The following is a 21,730-nucleotide window of genomic DNA, read 5'->3' on the forward strand; positions in this document are numbered from 1 at the left end:
CATCTAACCAGATGAACTAGCAGTAATTTTAAATTGCTACTGCGTTGTATTCCAAGTTGTTTCTTTATATAACAGATACTACATCCTGAATCAGTTGCACAGATATTGTACACACTACTAAATAATGAAGTGTAAGCTTTTAAATAATTTTAAAATCATCTGGACCGTGACTGGGATCATTTTGAAATGAAACTGGAGCAATTTTAAAACAGAATCAGTCATCCAGTCACAAATATTATACTGTTGTTTTATTGTAATTCAGCACTGCAGATATATTTATTTTGCAACTGCTTACAAAAAAAGACCCTGGAGCCTACTTTTGCCTACCTCACAGCTCACACTGAACGCAACATCAATGCCTATCCCTGCAGGTGGTGCATCCACAGGATGGGGTAGATACATGGACTTTGCTAGACAGGGGTTCATGCTATTTCTTCCCACTGTAATTGACCAAGCATCATGGTTACAGATCTGGCCACCAAATGCTTGGCGCCTAGTTTTCTTCCTACTAGCTTGTGGATGAGGTTATCGAGCTCTAAATCTTCCACTTCTGGAGTTTTCTGCCTTAGAGGTAGGGTGAGGAGCGGGTGATGTTAGTGTGACTATTCACTATATATTACCAGCAGTAATTTAAATGTAGGTGAAATGTTGAAAACTTTACCTTAAATTTAAAATAACTATCACAGTGAAAGAAAAGTTTTTTATTCACCTGTGACCTCCAGAGGAACTGTGTCCTGCTCATCATTAATGCCCACCACTACCTCACACCGATATAGACCAGAGTCGCTAGAGCGCAGCCCAGTCAGAGCGAGACTGGCATTGTAGCGGTTCTTATTATAACCAGGCAGTGTGACACGACCCTGGAAGGCCTTCTTCACCTGAGGAGCAGAGAGTGAGAAAAATAGTGAAAAAAAAATGTTTGAGAGAAATAGCTAAATTACAGGTAAGTCAAGCATTTACTAACGGTAAATATGTTTACTGTACCTTGACCACATTGTCTTTGGCCACCAGGACTGACTGTTCCTTTTGCAGGCCATCAGAGCCTCTTTGGCCCCAAACCTTAGTCCACTTGATTCTGGGCGGCTCATGGAATGAACCAGCACTGGGGCGGAGGGTGAAGAGGCAAGGGAGCAGAACTGTTTTAGAAAGCTCCTCACTTATGGTCTGATGGGTAACCTTCCGCATATTCACCACTGTATCTGCACTGGTTAAGCCTGAGAAGAGGAGAGGAGAAATAAATCAGTGCTTGTCATTTGTAAATGAAGTAACAAAATGTTTTGTCTCATTAAGCAGGTTTCTCTTAGTTGCTTCTTTGAGAGTCAAGCATGTGCTTTCCCTCTGAGTTCCGTTACCCCATCAGATCTTTCTTGTAGTAGAGTAGAAGGGAAAAAACACGAGCTCATTGTGTCCCTATGATTATTGATTATCCGTCATTGATCCAACAGACCATTAGCTTGATATCTAACACTGGGAGGCATATATATAAAAGATTTCAAAGGTGCTTTCATGAACCATACATCAAATGTGGATATGAATTATAGGATCAATATTACACACCTCTTTTTGCAGTTTAAGTCACCACCATCCCCACCGTAAAAATAAAAATATTTTATCCTAAATGCAGGGACAGGATATTATTAAAATGAATGACTTTAAGAAAAGGTAGTGTCTTGAGCAAAATCCTGCAAAGTTCTGTTATTGATATTTGTTTTCAACCAGTGTAAAACTCTTTTTACAATGGTAGAGTTTCTTTAATACACATCATACATTATCTTTATGCGCTAATCCGGTGCCACCTTCACAGAAAAGATATAGGTAGCTCATTTACATTGTAGAGGGAAACAAAACAACACAGTGATGCAGTTTATCACTTCTGAGCTTTATCCACTTCTTTGTTTCTCTTGTGCACAGTGTATGAATGAGGTTTACCTGTAAACGCTTTCCCCTCATCTCACTTTTTTATAGTTCGCTTATCAGTCACTACTTCCTTTCTCTTATTTCTAAGAATGCTGATAAAAAATGTTGCTGTCTTATCTAATTTGCCCCAAAGACAAGAAACAGCCAAGAAACACATTCATTTTCAATGTACAGTTGTGTGTACGCAGCAGCTGATGGGTGGCTTAATGATATTTCTTGCAGCTGTGCCTGGCTGAGCTCCGTGACTCCAGGGGGGTTCAATCTTTTGGGCAAGCAATTCTTACATGAAAGGTTCATTGTATTTTTTGTTCGTTTAATTGAAGAGAATTGTTCCCTCCAAATCTGAAGTCATGACTGTGAGATGGACAGGTGGGTTAGTGTAGGGCTGCAAGTGATGAGGGTTGTGTAGCAGACTTATGGTGAAGAAAGAGCTGAGCAAGAAAGAAAATCCTTTGATGTATTACTTATGGTCATGAGCTTTGGGTAGTGACCAAAAGAATTAGACTGCAGATACATTTAGATGAATTAATTTCCTCTGTAAGCTGGCAGGGAATAGCTTTAGAAATATAGAGCTGCTGCTCCCTTGTGTCAAAGAGAAGCCATGCGATGTGGTGCAGGTCTCTAATCAGCATTCCTCCAGGGAAACTTCCCTTGAAGACCTCAGGGTAGACCTGGAATTTCAGGGGTGATATCTATCTGGCCCAGCAGTGTCTCTGGATTCCCCAAGAAGAACAGGAAACAATTAGGCTGACTAAAGTTTTGTTAGTTGCTGGAAAAATACATATGGAATACCCCGATTAGCTTTCTGCTCTTGTAATTGTTTTTTGTCATTAGCAATTGTTATCATGTATTCATTCTACAAGGGCACCATTGAAAGTGTCCTCGCTGGCTGCTGTGTGGAACCGAGGCTGCACAACCTCCTGCCAGAAGACCGGCTGACCGGAAGACCCAGCAAGCCATAGTGAGTGCAGCCAACAAGATTATTTGTGCCCTCCTGCCCTTCCTCATGGACATTTTCAACACCCATCTCTTCCATCTCTTCCACCCTTCACACTTCCTTTTCAGCTTCTTGCCTTCGGGAAGAAGATTTCTAGAGCATCCGGGCTCGCTCTGCTAGACTGATAAACAGCTTCATTCACCAGGATGTTAGAAGACTGAACTCTGTTCACTATCACCCTGCTCTGCCCTCTAACCCTAGACTGTAAAACTATCTCACACGAGTTGCATTTAAATCTTTAATGCTGCTGTCTGTCTTTGGTAAACAAAAGTCCCATACAGAATCCAAGATCGTTCAGGCCACACGAGAACTTAACACAGGGAGCTAATAAGATAGTGAGACAAAGGCTGAGGAGAAGATGGGACTATTTATACAGATGGGCTAATCAGGGAAGTGGAAACAGCTGAGACACAAGTGTGAGTCACTTGAGTCACTTGTGAGGACAATCAAGACAGAAGAGACAAGTAACTATAAAAATAAAACATGTTAAAGTGTTCCGGAGTGAGACAGAGTTGCCCTTGATGCATCCATCAAAGTGTGAGCGTCTGAATGTTAGGCTAAAAGTCTTAGCCATAGATAAAAGTGGTTGTATGAATGTGAATGCATTAATAAGGCTTGTACTACTAAAATGATTGGAATAGCAAAGCACTATATAAACACCAGTTTCATTTAAAATGAGGAAAGACACACAGGCATTAATAAATTCATGAATGTAAACAGTATCTATTGCTAAAAGATAACAAGCATTATAATGGTCAGGAATAATTGAAAATAAAACCTCAGCACTAAACAACAATATACTAAGAATAAAAGAAACCTTAAAGCAAAGAAACAGAGAGTACCTAAAAATAAATAAGAAACTGAGACTTCAAAAACTCTGGGAACAGACCAGGGTCCACAGTAAGTTACTTTATTAATAAAACATGTTTTAAAACTGGCCTGTAGTGTCAGTCAGTCAGCAAATAATTAGAAACACAATTTGACCTGCAGAGAAGTTGAAGATCTATATCAAACAGGTACAGCTGCTGCTAAGAATGAGTGACAAAAGACAAGTAGAGAGAAAAAACAAATAAAGAATTTAGCACAGCCAAGGATTGTGAAACAGACAGTGAGGTGGGGAAAATGAGCCTACCCGATTTCTTTTATTAGTGTCAGTTTCCGCTGTCATGCTCCATTCCTATTTGTCTGAATCCATGTTAAAGTACTACACGCTATAAGGTCAGCCTGTCCTGCCTGTAATTAAATGGCATATTTCTAGAACAGTGCTTTTCCAGTGATCACAGACGCATCGCTGCGTGAGCTGCTCAACCCCTTCGTCCTTCTCCCATCCTTGTCATTTTTCTCCCCATTTCCTGCCATTCTCTTTTCCCTCTTCGTCCCCTGCAGTACAACCACCTGCCAGCTTTCAGATGAGCTTTTCAACTCACTTTTTCTTATTTTTGTATTTTTATTCCACCTATGTATAAAGATATACTATTTTTTTTATTATTATTATTGTTTTCAGGACTTAATCCTCCTTAGCCCTTCTGTAAAAATTCACTTATTCCACCATTCTGACTCAACTTTGAATTAGTTGCCTTATCTTTGACAGCCACTGAATGCAATGCTCCCAACAGGGGAATATGATGTGCATGTGTGTGTACTTGCAAGTGGAAAAAAAAGTCTTATCTCTTATTTACTATTCATGGAACATCAAGTGCACACTCTCTGCTCTGCACACACAGACACACACACATAACACACAAACCTTGCTGCCACATTTCATCCCTTACTAGATAGTTAATGTGCCTTTGAACACACATAAAAAATGTGCATGATTAGCTGTCATTGCTCATTCCTGTAGCCCTTATCCTGTTGCAGTTGCTCAAGCTAAGAGGATGAGTGCCTCTTCCCTGATAGCTTAACATCAGCCCTCCCATCACATTTTCACCTCCCCACAGACGCATAAACACACATTAATACCCACTTCTCTGCTTCTCCCAGTGACATCGCCTTAGACAAATGCTACTTGTTTAACTCCCTCACCGACAGATCTGTGTTGCTTGGCATGGCAACATCAAACAGCATTTGTGCTCTGAAATGGCCTCTCGTTTTGCACTCGAGAGGCGTTCAGCCCGTCGAGTGAGGTGACCTGTGAAACAAAATGCATGAAGCTTTCGAGAGCAGAACGATAAGACAAGAAGGGGAGGTGAGGAATAAATAAGCAAAGCAGTGTGGGTTGTTACCATGTGGCTACTTAGAGAAGACACCTTTTTCTGATTACTGTTTTTTCTCGCCTATGTATTAAAAAAATGTTTTTTTAGTTAGATGAATGCTCATATTTATTTTCTGGTGGCTCAATCAGTAAATAGCAACAAAAGTTGTTCCTCTTTAGCTTTACGTGTTGCTGGAGTTCCTGCGTTGTTAGGCTCAATCAATAACAATATTAATTTTATTATCAAAATATAAAACATATATATGAAACCATACATCTCAGCTGAACAGACACCACAAGTTCATGTAAACCATGGATACCACTGTTTTGCCAGCATGGCTGTTCCAAATAGCCTCTTGCCATGTAATGAATGCTTGACTTTCTCAGTATTTAATGCTCCCATTGGGGTTTATGTCAGGTGATTTCGTAGAAAGTAAAGCATATTCCCACAACCATGTTTGTTGAGGGTTTATTGGACTGTGATGTCATTCTCTCTTCTATTCATCTAACTTTCTGCTCATCCCATCTCTACCATCCTCCTTTGTCACACCACCCCTCTGCATGTCTTCCTTCACTGCTTCCATAAATCTCCTCTGTGGTCTTCCTCTTTTCCTCCTGCCTGGCAGCTCATGTGGTCACTGTTGGTCTGCTTAGCTGCACAGGCAATGCATCTGATTAAGTTTTTGCAAAGTGTTTTAGAGTGCCACACATTTTAGACACCCTCAGTCAAGGCAAGCTGTGACACTGAGAAAGTCCCTTTTTGCAAATAATAATGAAATGACTTCAGGCACTTTCACTAGTCCTGATTACTAAGCAATGTTTTTATATAATGAGCAGCTCACATCGGCTGAATGTTGACTCAGTGGAAGGTTTAAGTTTATCAAAGCATCAAGGTTACCAGGTGTATTGGGATGCTTATAATTTCTAATAAATTATTCATATTCATTTTGTCAATAACAGCACAGAAAATACTTGAGCTCTCTGGTATGATAGGAGTAGACGTGCAGGAAATAATTTACTTCTGACTTCTGTTTTACTTGATGGCAGCAACAATATCATTTTGCATTGATAGAAGAACTTGCAGAAGTAATGTAAAAGATACACAACTCACTCAATCATGACAGAGTCCAGGATGATGAGTTTGGAAGGAGGTAAGGAATGGGAGAGAAACAAACCCAATATCCAAACGAACAGAAAGAAAAGGAAAAAAGAAACAGGGGGTATGTGTAACAGGAAAATTGAAGTGATGTGATGTGGAAAGGGAGTCAAGAGAAGATGATGGAAAAAGTAGACATGCACTGTTATGATTCAGCAGGAGATGTGTAAAGATTGACAAAGTGAGACATTCATGCTCATACACACAAACACAAACAGAAGCACACTTAAAAAAACATCTTTCAGAAGAGAGGCTATCAGATTCCACTACCTGCTGTCACACTCTTTGCTTTATCCCCCTTGAGGATGTGGCACTCGTCTTTGATTGTCACACACTCATGCACGTGCCCCTCCTCCCAACACACATGCCCGGACACACACAAATAGAGTGAAACGCGCTCCCAGAAGACAATCAACCTACAAACTTCCTTGCCTAAAGCGTGCACAGAACAAAAATAGGCAAATTTATTCTTTTAATTGGCCTGCCATTTTCTTGCCAAGTTCCACCTGCGTAAGCGTCATTTGGGTAACAACCCCAATGTTGCCAAAAGCGATACAAAGCTTTAAATGTAGCCAACCAAGCTTCACAATCAAAATCTCATTCACATTCTCCCGCCCACTCTTCACTCTTTCCGTCCACTTTATTTGGACAAATGCTTATCTTTGTTACATGGCCAGTGCTGCAATTTGCTCAGAGAAATTAAATAAAATAAATTGCCGATTCACTTGTTGAAAAGCCTAAATTACATCTCGAAGGGGACTGGGGGAATTTTGAAAGAAAAAAAAAAAACAAGACAAACAACAACATTGCTCTCTTCCTCCATGGTAATGAATGTAAACAAGCAAGGGCGCCAGTGCCACCTCTATCTGAAATCTGCATTTAGATGGAAATGTTGTCACAGGCATAACCCACACAAGGCTCTTTTGTTTTGTTATCTATCCTTGTTTCATATTTCTCATTGTCATTCTTTTTTCTAAACAAGGCTTGGCTGGCTGTGAGGTGGAAAAAAGACAAGAGGAAATCCTGAATGTCAATACAAAGCAGAAAGGTGCTCAAAAAGGGAGCGTGTGCTCAGTAAAACTTGTCCACTGGCAACATTGGATAGCAAAACCCAAGGTGATATGGAGGACTCTTCTAAATGTCACCGGGTGATCTTTTATTGACCTCATCTTGTGTCTTTGCCTGCATGGGTACGAGAAGGGTAAGGTGTAACAGGACACATCGTGCAACTCTTCCCAGAAGATCCACTTCCAGCAGCCTGCAGGTAGAGCTTAGATTTTCCCATTTTCTCTGTTGGTTCACAGAGGCATCTGCGTGATCATCACCACTGACCCATCTGTCTTTCCATTAGAGGTGCTCTCGAATTATTAAACAGTCGGAGAGCCTTTATGTAGCTGGCACGGAGCTGCACACAGACACAAGGTGGGCGGTAATGGCATTTTCACTGTAATAGGAACACAATTGAGAACATCATTCCTTGTTCTCGCCCTCTCTTTCTTATTCTTCCTCCTTTTCTTTCTTTCCATGGGGCTTGCAATGGGTTTTCCAAAGATAAAGGCAGCATTGTCTTCAATTTGCCAACATCACAGCTGCCAACCTGCCAGTCAAGAGCTCCCGGGACTGATCGAGTATATCCCTCTGCAGTCGTCGGCACTCCACTTCTGCTGCCTGCATGCCAGCTGATTATATGTTTGTGTAAGTGTGTGTGTGTGGACAAGTGTGTGCAGGTCATAAATCATGACAGACGAGCTGTCTGACAGAGTCACGCCGCTATTTGTTGATTACTGTGTTAAGAAATGACAGTCGATACAACACATACAACTGCACAGCAGCAGGCACAGCTTGAACTCTTTTGAGATTTTGCTTTCACCTGGGAGGTGCTACATAAAGAGACAGTTCACAGGAAGCGGTTTATATTTATTTAACTGCAATAGGTAAATGCCTTACTAATAATTCATATATGATTATCAGAAACATAATTGTGTAAAAATAAACAGATTTGCAACTGTTGAGTTCCAAGAAATTTTCTGTTACACTTTTACTCAAGTATTTATTTATGATACAGTTAGATTAGTTCTGATTATTTGTAGACTGTAACAGTTTTGTATGTTTAACTGGCCTCCTGTGCACTTGGTGCTCTGATACCTCACTAAAAAACACAGAACTGGGTTAAATAATCTGCCAGAAATGAAAGTTCTGTGTTCAAAGACATCCGATAAAATGCACTTAATGCACATGACAAGTGTTTTAATGATGCTGTTTATTTTAGATGCACATTACCGCTCTGCATACTCAAATACTGCTCAGTTGTTTAATTAATAATAATCAGATTAACCATATACTTTGCAAGTTAAAAAAAACAACTAACAACAACAACAACAAAATAAAAAAACAGGTACTCCTGTTTAAAGTTAAAAATCATTAGACCTCAAAGTGGCCCTCAAAACTGACTATGTAGCTGCTTAGTATGAGGTTATAGTTGCATTTAAATTTTTTCACAAGAAATTATTCAAATTAACACACAAGGAGAAATATTTATATGTATTTTACTGTGGTAAGTTTCTTTGGTAAACAGGGAAAACTAAAGAAAGAGGGTAAAGTCGAACTTTTTAGAGCAAGTGCAAGCTGTATAAGTTTTGCCTTCTGTGTGAACAAAACACGTCAAGGGCAATGGTGGTAAGTGGGGGTTAGTTTTGTTTTCCTGAGCATTTCGTTTGCTGTCTTTATTGTTTTGGGGTTTTCTTTGTTGGTTGTGAAGAAATGCATCCTTTGAAAAAGACCTTGGATGATGCACAAAGACAAATGGCGAGAACAAGATGAATAACATGAAAACGGCGATGGCTGATCCTTAAGCACTGCCACGTTATCGCTTACGAAGAGCACAGTAAACGACGCTGAGGCTGATGCCGCCCTGTCCAAGCCAAGAAACCATAACCATGGCAACAGAGTTAGGCGCCACAAGTGCAAAAAAAGGCGGGAAGAAGCTTCTGATTAAAAGCACACTCACACGCGCGCTCACACATGCATGCACACTTTAACTGTGTGCGTTGTGGGTGGCCTCCTCAAAGCGCAGATCTGATGCTATGTACTGTATAATGTAAATTAAACGAAGGGCTGGTTTCCTCATTTTTCCATCGTGTTTGATCAGTGGTGTGTGTTTCACTGCAGTGCAGCTGCACTACCCCTACAGGAAGTACACAGTCTCATCTGCAGAGACGCACACTGTAAATATACAAAGTTACACAAACAGTTGGATCTTCTAAACCAAAGACATTCAAAGACACACTAAGTTTTCTGTGTCTGTGTGTATGTGTGTGTGTCTGTGTCCATGCACATTCATGTCACCTCTCTAAGCACACCAGATCTGCCAGGCGGACATCATGCAGGGTTTGGAATTAATGTCTTCTTGCTGACATTCTCTCTCATGATATCTTCCACCAAAACATCCCTTCAACTCCCACTTGTTTCCAGGAGTCCTCCTCAGCTTCTTGATGTTTTCTTTCCTATTGCGCTCACGTCTTTCTTCTCCATCCATTGGGTATTTTGTGCTCTTATTATATACCACCTATGCTTTTCTGCCTAACCGACTTCTTTCTCTCTTAACGCCTGCTCCTCATTTTTCTCAGTTTGGCTTTTCTTCATATAAATCCTAATCCTATTTCAAAGCTAGACTAAAATTAATGAAAAGTAGCCTTTGGAAACAAAACCTAATGTGACAGACAGGAGAATGTACACATGCACTAATTGCAAATTCCTGTCTTACTTAATTGACAGCAACCATATGCAGACATGTATTTTGTTATGTTCCTGATTTGTAAAATGTATCCTCTGCAAAAGGATTTCTTTTTCACAAACTGTTTCTGCCACTTGACATGTCACACTAATGAGCAGCATTTTGCATTTTAGCTGCTTTATGTCTCTGCCAGAGATGTGTGCTAATGTTACCAGTTGTGCGAAGGAAAAAAGATTTACAGACGGAAGAGAGCGAATCCACAGTCTTAGCGAAAACAAGACAGAGCAGATGAGACAAATCAGGAAAACATTTCTGATATTTAGACTGAACTGATGCTGTGCTATGTAACAGGAATATACAATGTGGCTATACAATAAAGTTAAGATTATGCTCAGTTTGATATACTGGCTGAAATCAATGGCCGACTGACGTTGCGTCTCAGACATTTATTCCTTCCTCTAAATGTCACCTGCAGAAATCTTTCTACTTGAATCTTAACAGATATTTTATCTGCTTGTAACTAAACGCAGACAGTCGGTGCTTTGTTGAGCAAGTCAGCCTTCTGAATGATCACACTGCAGCGGAAAGCAGAGTTTGCAACAATCAGATCAAGTGGGAAAGAATAACTGTGACTTGTGTTCGAAACTATAATAGTGTTCAAACAGCCAGAGTTTGGATTAAAGATGGATTTATTTTGTGCTGTGAAATTTGCAGGGTGGGAATTTATCTAATGCACGTCTGTTATAATTAAGCCTTGATAAATGAACACAGTGCTTATTGACCTGGTTAGAGCCAGGCAAGTTTTTTTCTGTACAAGAAGCATAATCATAAAAGGCAAAAACATATATGATCTAAATGTGACCAATCGCTTCTTCAAGTCAACCTTCATATGCAATTCTGGACTGCTTATAGTGCTGCTGCTATTTTCAGACTGCTCTCTAGGGTCTGGTTTTGAAAAGCTCTAATTTAACAGTCCCATCCTGAACCAGGCATGTGGTCTGAATACAGTTAAAGCCACGTGAGGGTAGGTTTGAGGCACAGCCTGCAAGAGTACCACTTCTACTAATGTTAATGTACACCAGTACATTAGGAGTGTGAGCGAGATAAAAGACAAAAACAACGTTACCAAACATGGCACCCCAATTGACTCTCAAGGCTCACATGTCCCAAAAGAGGGCACTGTAGAAAAGACGGAATATGGGAATGTGGAGGCACTTTGGCTGTTTAATGTCCAGCGTTGAAAAAGACTATCATACACAGCAAACTGTGTCACTCCACAAATTGTTCTTACCATCTGAACCAGTGCCATCCTCTAGCGCTCGTGCAATGCAGGACTTGACGGTGCCAGACACTCTCTCCCATGCCTTGCCTTACCATGAAAACAACAGCTCAACTTATTGCACAAGTCACGATGCCAGCAAGCAACAATCAAATCAAACAAATCTATTTAAGCGGGTGATTAAAGTAAATGACCCTCGTTACCAACTCCCTGGGTATTTTGTGATCAGGTATATTCCCCCATACCTACTGTAATCTTAAATCATGCCTTAAATCCTTTCTAAATCTGACTACATGCTTTGTCTCCTCCGCCTTCCTAGGTGACAGTTATTAACCCTCTCACTGTAGCTCTCTGTGCCTGAGCTGACTTTTACCAGGCCATGTCAGGCTTCACACTAACTTCCCTGAGGCTGCTGCCATGACTAATTTTGGACCTTCTGAGGCATAATGATACCTTTATCTTGCTTGGCACACTGCCGACATTTAAAAATTCATAAACATGCATATATACAAGTATATCAGCGTTTGTACAGGAGTGCAAGGCAAGCTCACACTATCGCCAACACACAGACAGACACATGTGCAAAAAGCTCACACCTAATCTGTTCCTTCCCCACCATCTTTCCATTTCAGGGCTGTCAAGCAAAGTGTCACAGGGTGAGCTTTAGTGCCACCCCTCCCAGTAGTCCCCTACCATTGACTATTTCCAGAGCCACTCAAGTGGAAAAAAGCACAAAATGCAAGGAGGAAAAAAAGAAAGCGAGAACAGGCGATGTTGATGGCCTCAAAAACTCCTCCAAAACTCCAAAACAGAAGCAGGGAGTGTCTTCTCGCATGACATACACACTCTGAATTGTCACGAGTGTGTTATCAGACTCCTTGGAGATGCTCTGTGTGTGTGCGGGCTACAGTTCTCTGTAAGTTGGCTGCAACTACCTGGCAGATGTAACCTGAGGCTTTCACACAAACAAATACACACAGAGAAAGACAGAAGAGTTGGCTGCATTTTCATCATCTCTCTGCTGTGGAATCAGAGCCCTGAGTCACAGAAAGGCCCTGCTGCCAGGACAGTAGATTTTTTTTTCTTGCACAGAAGGCAGAAACAATGCAAGCAGAGCAGAGTCTAACCGTCTACACTGAGCAGACGGTTGGGGAGGCCACTGAGAGCAGTGAGGGGGCGTGCAGTCTGTCCTACATACACACCAGCACATGCAGATACACACAGATACACAGCAGGAGTGTACAAGGAGAGTTTGGAGAGGGCAAAGAAGTACCGTGGGTTGTAGATCCTTGTATTGCATACTGTGTCCTTGTAATGGACAGATAACACTACTAAACAGACAGATAAGATAGCAGTTAACCAGATTAGGCGTACAGGCTGACAAGACTTAGAGTTCTGTCTTAACTGTATGGATGATTTCTTTTCATACACCCAATTACATGTTTCTCTGTCACGATGTCCTTTTCTCATCCAAATCAAAGGTTTAGTGAGTCAGTAAAACAAACATTCAAAAGTTTGGCTAACTCGCTGACACATAATGAGAGGATTAGGATCGTAAAGTCCAGCTTTTGAGCCCAATCAAAGAAAAGTTTAATGAGCTCTGCAAATTTATATTAGAAATAAATATCTCAGAGACTTATCAAATCTCAATCAAAATCATTTCAGTCTCTCTAAAATGGCTGAGAGGGTGAAAGCGAGCTTCGGAGATCTCAGATGTGATTTCTGTTGTACTTCTCATCCTTTCAAGCTCCTCTTGAATGAGCCATTGGGGTAATTACGAGCAGATGAAATGAAAGTAAGTGGGCTGGTGGTGAAGGTCTGCCAAGCATTCACATCGTGAGCGCGGCTACAGAATTAGAGGCAAATGGACACACTGACAAAGAAAATGTCAGCACGACCGAGAAGAGCTAATGAGAAATGTAAAGAGATGTGGTTTTTTAATCTCCTTGAAGATAGCTGCGGAGGGTTACTGCTCACAACACGCAATATTTCACAAATTGGCCACATCTAAATGACTATAGCTATTATCCATATTATATTGTCCTTAATTGGCACAGCTAGCCATTATCAGCTACTGCTAAGAAACAAAAGATATAAAACTCGGATATAACTTCTGGGTCAGAAAAGTGAGGCAAGAGTGGTCTGTGTATCAGAGAACCTAAATCTTGTGATTTAATTGTTTATAATTAATCTAATGCACACTGTAGAATCATACACGTAAGAGAAAATTTGTAGAAACTTCAGCTTCTGGGAAGATTTCCAAGACACAGGTTTAATGGCTATGTGTGCAGATGGTTATCAGAAAGTTCTGTATTACATGCACTCTAGGTCAGACGATGGGGACTGCCCACAGTTTAATGAGGACTCACCCCAGACCGCAGTTTGAAGCAGAAGGAGGGCCAGCAGGAGCTGCGGTCCACAAACAGGCAGTAAGCCCTGCATCCTGCTGCACCTGGAGACAGAGATGAAGAGAGAGGGAGGAAATGTGAGTACACAAAGGAAACTGTAATCAACACATTGCCCTTGTGAAGTTCTTCTAATACACAAGACATGCTTGGATGAGTCATCATTAATAATTCCTTTTCAAGGGATTTTTTCCCCCCCTGTTGCTCAGTGAAGGCCTTAGGACACACATACAGTTCATTCTTCAGTTTAATTTGCTGTTTCGTAATGTGGGTGGGATAAAGTCTTCTGAAGCCTTTTCAGACAATGGTGATTAAAGGCTTTTAAAGGCTATGTAATAAATACCTCGACTTGATGTGACCATTGTGCTTAATCCTTTTGAAGTACAATAAAGAAATAGACGTTTATCTTTACACTTCACAAATAGCTATTGCTCAGAATTAAATGTACAGGCTGAGATTTACCTTTTATCTTTAAATCTATCCCAATATGTGCTTCTTTCTCAGAATATTTCATGGCATAAATTTTCACCTTATATCCAAGCTCTCAAAAACCATGCCATACCATCTTTGCGCACTAAGCCATCAACCAACTGGCAATAGATGAGATGAAAATTCTGGTAAAAAATATTAACTATATAATGTGCCTAATGGCTTGCTTGATATAGCAAGCTGTTCAAAGGTTTAATGGAGGGGGGAAAAGCAAAAGAGACTTTTTGGGGAAAATGCTGAAGAAGAGGAAGAGATGCTGATGGATTTCAAGAATAAAAATAGATAGATAAGGATACTAGAGCCACATCTAACATGATGGACCTCTGGGTTCGCTTGTTCCACACTGCCTGCTGAAAACTCTGCTGAATCAAAGCAGGATCGAGTCTGCCACATTCAACAAAAAAAGCTATGTATTTGAGAGGTAGGTTGACAGGAGGTGTCTATGGTATGTCTGTATAAGTTTATCTGGAAAACATTTTTTTAAATAACTAGGGATATTTGTGACTTACACCGATGCTGGCTTAGCTTTCACTTTAAAATTCAAGGAGTATAGGAAATAAAACATGCTGATAATGACTACCCAATGCCAGTGTACATCACAGGACTGAATATTTTTTCTCTCTTGCCAAGATCTTTGCAACCTTTTGTATTTTTCATCGTAGTTGTCCGAGAGTTTACAGCAGCCAACAAGAAAACAAGAGATGGACGACCATACAAACAAGGCTCAAGTAACACTATTATCTGAGCATTTATTTATGTATATGTGACTATAACATAATGTCTTTATTAAGTCACAAAAGCCAGGGGATGGAGACCAAATGAGGTAAGTCGGCCTCCTGCTGTTGGGTCCCGGGTGTAAATAATGAGTATGGCATCTCTGGAGACATGGCAGGCCGAGCGGGGCCTGAGGGCAGGAGAGGAGCTGGGTGGGAGGGATGGAGAAGGATTTAGTGGCTGGTCGCAGAGATGCAGGACATAGATAACCAGTGTCAGTTACGGCAGCGCTGGTCTCTCTGACTCAATCTCAACGTTACAGCCAAGGACAAAAACACTGACCTCATACCAAATACATATGCTCTGCAACACCTCAATGTCCACGGTGGCAGCACACGTCAAAACAGCAAGTTTGCAAAAAGAACATTTTTGAAGCTGAACCTTTGTAAAATCCTGCTTGATAGCAAATGGTTAAGGCAAATAAATGCAGCTATTTTACAAAACTCTCTGAAAGTAATTATTAAAAGCCTGCAGCCTTAATTATGTGCAGGACAGGCATGACATCACAATACAAGTTCAATTTAACTGAACTGATCTGTTTTTTCTTCTTTTCTTTTCTTTTTTTTCTTAGAAAAGCTAGATCAGCATCAGGTATTTAATTTCAACTTTCATGAGAATATACACAGAAGACTCTGCAAGTCCAAACAGCATGTATTAAAAGTCTATCTTAATTGCTATTTTGGCTTGGTGCTGTATTTTCTAACATTCGGAACTTTTTTAATGAATTCTAAAATAAAAGCATATTGTTTTCAAAATTGCTTAAGTAATTACACAGTCACAGTTTAAGCTTCTGCCACAGCAGGTCATCTGCCTCCATCTCACCCTATCTCTTGCATCCTCTTCATGTATACTGAGCCACATCTTCCTCCAGTGCATTCATGAATCTTCCTTTCCACCTCTGTTCCTTCTGTCTTGCAGCTCCATATTCATCATAGTTTGATATTGTGCTTTATTTTTCCTTCACTGGTTGCTAGGTTTGACTCTTTCTTGTGTCTTTCCCTCCTCAGTTTATCAAAGCTGTTAATCATTAGCAGCTACTCATGTGCACTCTCCGGTCACAATTTTGTTTACTGTGACCAACCAATTTCATCGCTTCCTTTTATTTTACCCAACCATCATCTCTACATTTAGTCTACTATCCATCGTTCCTTCACTGTTTTCATGGTGTTTGCTTTTCATTCCCTTTACATTTTAAATTTAAGGCCTCCACAAAGCTATAGTAAATAAAAAGTACAACATTTTATCTTAGTATGCCCTTTTCTGCAAATTGTGTATTAAACTCTTCCAGGACAACGGTAATGCTTTGCATTGGTACATCACACCTTCCTATTGACCTCTGTGCCCTCCTTTCTCCTCCTCTCTCCTCTTTTGTGATGCAAGGTTATCTCTTGTATATACACAATAGGACTCTGGCTGTTACAAGGATTCTAGGACAATGTTGTATAAGTGAGAGCGGTTTTCTACATCTGTATTCTAAGTGCTTTCTACAAAGTATGTTCCAGACAACATGCTGAGACTGTCCTTTGAAAACATCAGCTCACTTGAGTCAGACCTGACATTAAACTCCCACATCGAGTCTAAATTCAGCAGCGTAAATTCTCCATCAAGAGTTTGGGGGATGCAAGAAAAATATTCTGATCTATGTGAATTTGGCTCACTTCTTGGCTCCACATTTATATATTAAACTCAGGCAAATTCCAGTCAGAATCAGGGCTGTTTAATTACTAAATAGGTGCAGCAGAGTTCACTATGTATGGAGCCTGAATATTAGCTGGTCTGATAGTTAAATATTAAAGACGTTCTGCTCCACTCTTCATTTTTGATGAACTATAATACTGCAACATAATATACCATTTAACTGGCTCTGCCTCACAAGAATCATACCATACATGTTGATGTAGATTTTTGATCAGCTTAGGTCTTTTATCTTGTACCAATTTTCTGATCCTACCAGTAGCACGTGCTTTTTAAGTATCAGCTGTGGATGGACTCTTCAGTATGCTTACCACTGACATCAGGCAAACCATATAAGATCTGGTATTTAAGTCTACTTTTATTCTACTTCTACTTCTTTACTATTCGACTTCTTTTATTTAAGTCTCTATTTAAGTCACTGCTAACTGACTAGAAATGAGAATCAGTTAACTATCCGGTGCAGCTGACATTAAGCTCCATTGTGCAGTAAATTGTAAGGATGTGGCAACATATTGTCGAAACATTCATAAAGGAAGATATCCACTTTGTTGACACCAACTGAAAAATAAGATTACAATTGCTGTGTCACATCATTTTGTGCTGAGTACACGTTAAGAGATGCTGAGAAACTGAAAGACTAAAAGAGTTCAGCTACTTTTAATATTATTTTTTCCCACCAAAAAAGGAGAATAAATGACAAGTCAATGAAGGTTTATTTTTTGAACTATGTGACTTGAATATGTTATATGAGATCACAGACAGGAAGTAATAAATCTAGCATAAGAACCTACAAATGCTACCTTTACCGCCCAGCCCCTCATCTATACAGCCTCAAAGCTGACGCTTCACTTATCTAGGTCCCCCATAATATAAGTGCGAAGTGGATCGCGTGAATAGCTAATGAGATATGCAAAGAAAATAAAGGCAGAAAAACATACAGAGATTCCTTGATTTATTAATGCTATTAGAAAGTCTTCCAACCGAAGCTGACTAATCGCAACTGAAAGTCAGTATGATCTCTCCTGCTGTGTGGTAATATCAGCAGGAAAGATTCAGCCAGATCTCAGCATGTCAGAGATGTGCCCTGTTCCCCACCATGCCTGTCACAGATACTGTAGATAAGACAGACAGCTAGATGGTTACAGACAGACGGACAAAAATACAGAGACATCCTGAAAGATACAGAGCCAAGCTGTCGCATTTTCCTTTCAGTTCCAAAGACCTTGGTCCAACCTCAGCCTTTTATGGATGACTTGCTCAATCCATCTGTCGTTCCATCTTAATCTCACCTTCTACCTTTTTCTGTCTATCTATATTTGGATAAAATTAGCTGCCAGTCTATGTCTGCCACCATCTTTACCCGTGGCTCAAAGAAGTCTTTTTTTGTGTGTGTTTTTCTCACACACAAGTTTGATCTTGCTTCATTTATTTGCTTTTCTCAAATTGTCGCAACACTCTTTCCTCGCCATGCTGCATTATTAAGGAGGCACATTAATCACTCGGGCTGCCTGTCACTCCATCGCCACACACTTCTGTTGTCCCCGCAGCACACATGCACACACATTCACGCACACATTAATGCTGGTTTCACAGGGGGAGTTAGTCCCATCAGTGTCTGTGTATAAGTCCCTTAGAGTGAAAAATGAGGCTACCCTTCGAGTGACAAAGGGCTGTTTTCCTTCCAGGAGGATATTACCAAGGTTTTAGCAAGCAACCTGTCACGCTGTGTCATACATAAATGGCTTTAGCACTTCACATTTTCTGCACAAAAGGGGACTGTTCTGTGTTTGCACCTGTCTTGAAGCATGTGTTATCCTTGGGTGGGTTTCTTTTGTTGCTGGCGAGCTACAGCATGAAACACCTAAATAAAAACAATGGCTGAGTGGGTGGCTATATTCCAGCTTATAAAACCTGTATGAGGCAAAACAGCAGGACCGTACGGCTGTTCAGACAAAAAAAAAGAATGAAAGAAAAAAGGAACATACTGTGTGCTGGAAGAGAATAAGTTGTACAGCTGACAATTGAGATGACTCATTGATAACTCCTCAATTACCATCCAAATTGAGAGAGGAAGAAAAATGGGCAGGTAGCTGAAATAAAAGCGAAAGGAAGTGAGGTAAACAAAGTGTGAAAAGGCACAGAGAAACAAAAACGGTACTGAGAAAGCCAAGGCTTATTTCAGCCCAACTCAAATGCCAAGCCTGAGTGGATGAGAGGGGAACTTGAATCTTAAGCAGCCATAAATTTCCCCTGATGCTTTGCTATGCCTGCACTCTCTGTATATGCTTGGAAGGGAACAGAAGCTCATAGACCAGGGTGAGGGAATATGGCAAGACTCCCAAAACGCAAAAGTTGCCATGAGATTAAGAAAACACCATATGGGCTTAGACACACAGGTTAACTCAGAGACAGGTTTATTCCATCTCTCTCTCTCTCTCTCACACACACACACACACGCACGTATGCATGCCAACAGTGCAAATACAGGCAATAAAATTTTCCTTAGAACCTGAAAGTCTGAAGAAGGCACTGTTTATGAGGGAGGAGAACTGATCTGCATTAAAATGAAGCCTGGAATATTATGAACACTGAATAAGTAATGTTTAAAATACCTATGGGAATGTGGATATACCTGTGTGCTAAGAGTGTGAATGAAGTGTGGATGACATGAACAGATGCTTGCTCGCACGCACTCGAATGCAGACATGCACTTGATATAAACTCATTAGTGCATACACCTGCGCATACATCTCAACTCAGGACACACTTGAATGCTTTTTGTAGATAATTTGTGCCTTTTTTTTTTTTTTAAACAAAGAGTTTCATGCTTTTGTTTTTCTTATTGTTCGCTTTTCTTTTGATATTGCAAGTGAGGCATTTTATTTTACAAAGAACTCTGTAATTGTTATATTTAAAGGTCCCACACGAATGCAGATTATTTTTTAATAGGCTCTGTAGGACATGAATGAGGAGCTCCTCGTACTCACATGAAAAGGTGCAGTTAATCAGGAGTTGGGACAAGAGGGACAGAGAGATAAAAGCCATGAAGGAAGAGGGAATAAAAAGCAAGGATGAGACTGCGCTTCCTCCACCATTGTGTGCCTCAGAGCTGAAAAGTGTTGTCAATTACTGTGTTTTACTGCACAAAACTGCGTGCGCACACTTACCCAAACCCAGACAGGTGTTTTTATCAAGTCCATTTGTCTGTCTGAATGTTTGCATTTAGATGCTTTTCTGCTGCGATTCCTCAAATTTTCAATAAACACGATGGTCTGAGTGGCAAAGGACAGGTTAAAAAAAAAGAGAAAGAGCTTCTATGCTATAGAAAGCAGGGCTGACACTGCTGAGCACCCTGATGGTGCCGAGTGGGAATAGGCTTCAGGGCTGCCCAGAACCATACAGAAAGCCATTACTTACAGCTGAAAGCCACCCTGGTCTCCCTCATTCATACAGCGCACCCACACACAAGCCACCACAACCCGAGCTCCTGTTAAAGAGTCAGCTGGAAGTGGAATATCTCCCATTACTTTCTCTAAAACATATTACCTTGCTCTCTGTGGCCAGAAAAGGCGAGCTCATCCTACATGTGAATAAAAAAGGGCAAGAGTGAACGATAGAAAGAGAAAGGTAACGAACAGAGAGAGGGAGGAACAGAGTGAGAGATTCTCCTGAAAAATGAGGTGACAGAAAGCTTTTTATGTGCGGGAAGGGTGGCCAGGCAATTTTCAAATGTCTGAGGCTTCTCATTGGCCTGCCTGCAAAGCCACTTTATATGGTGGCAAATGTTAAACTTGTTCTGGTGACATCAAGGTCCCCTTGGCCGCCTACTTGCCTTCGCCTGGAATAGTAAATGTAGCTTGAGGCAGGGTGTAGGAAAGAAATGGTTTCAACACCTTGAACACGAGAGGCAAAGTTGCATCTGCCGTCAGGGCTCGTTTAGACTATCTATCTATCTATTTATCTATATAAACCATCCTCCTCTCAATATAGCTACTAAACACAGGCTCAAACATATTTTGTATACCACTGTACATGGCGGTGCTGAAAGGATGTTATCAGTTTATTACAGCAGGTCTTGGAGAAGGACATACTTCTCTGGGAAAGCTGCCAAGACTTTTCCTCTCTTTACTTCTTTCACTCTCTTATTCTCTCTTTTCTACATTGTTTCTTCTCTGTCATCTGACTCCAGCTCGTACGTCTTTGTGTTTCCTCTCTCAATTTGTCCCTTTTTTGGTCTGTTTTCAGGATCCAGGGACGAATGGGATACAGTAAATCCAGGATGTTGACTGCAGGTTGTAAAGACTCCTCAGTTAATCAATGTCAGCGGAGCAGCGGCACTAAATCATGCTGAGGCAAAGGCCAAGGAGCTGGTCAGTAAACCAGCACTATCAACTGTGCACCAGATTCTCCCATTAGAATAAATAGAGCAGCAGTCTACAGATCAGCACAATCATACAGTATGTACAGTAGCATGAGTTGACTCGAGTTTTGCTTTTCAACCACCACACCACAGGCATGATGGGTTACAGAAAAGGGTGGCTGGTGTATTCTCCTCTATTTTTAGTATTGTGACATGATGTAATGCTATCAAATCTGCAAAAGTATGCAATGCATATGAAGAGTTGTAGAGCAAAATTAGCTGCACTGAGAATAAATTAGATCATTTTAGATGTGATTTTCTCATCTGATCAATATTCATATCAATACTCTGATAATTATTCCTGTGATACACATTTATTAAAGTTTAGGATTTTAATGAACTAAACCCAGTACTGCCATCACAGTTGTTTCAGTTGTCTATGATGGATGAGTTTGAATACTCCATCCTTCCTCCCTTGGTGATACACATGCTCCTTCTCCTTCCTTCATTCCTCCACCTCCCTCATCATGCAAGTCAGCCACACAGAGAGAGCAGACTAATTAACAGAGGGATGAGAGCTGCCTGTCGTTTAGGGACTTATCTAATTGTCCCTTGTATTTTCAAAAGGAACCTGAGAAGCCATTCTGGGAGGGTTGACCAAAATAAGAGAAATATTTATATAGAAACACCCCAGTATGACACAAAATCGGTGTATGTGTGTGTGTGTGTGT

General features: G+C 40.6%; 1 protein-coding gene across 2 annotated transcripts in view; it reads right to left on the reverse strand.

Annotated features, from left to right (window-relative positions):
- The window catches only part of ncanb (neurocan b), a 172,654-nt gene that overhangs the window by 123,611 nt on the left and 27,313 nt on the right, over positions 1 to 21,730 (reverse strand). For both annotated transcript variants that reach the window (XM_005733989.1, XM_005733990.1), the window contains exons 2-4: positions 13,646 to 13,728; positions 985 to 1,214; positions 710 to 878 (exon numbers count right to left, since the gene is read on the reverse strand). In XM_005733989.1, coding sequence (XP_005734046.1) covers positions 710 to 878; positions 985 to 1,214; positions 13,646 to 13,718 — 472 coding nt within the window. In that variant the 5' untranslated portion in view covers positions 13,719 to 13,728. The remainder of the gene's footprint in view (positions 1 to 709; positions 879 to 984; positions 1,215 to 13,645; positions 13,729 to 21,730) is intronic.

The sequence above is a fragment of the Pundamilia nyererei genome, unplaced genomic scaffold (genome assembly GCF_000239375.1).
Source record: "Pundamilia nyererei isolate P.nyererei 1_Seehausen unplaced genomic scaffold, PunNye1.0 scaffold00056, whole genome shotgun sequence".
Taxonomy (NCBI): domain Eukaryota; kingdom Metazoa; phylum Chordata; class Actinopteri; order Cichliformes; family Cichlidae; genus Pundamilia; species Pundamilia nyererei.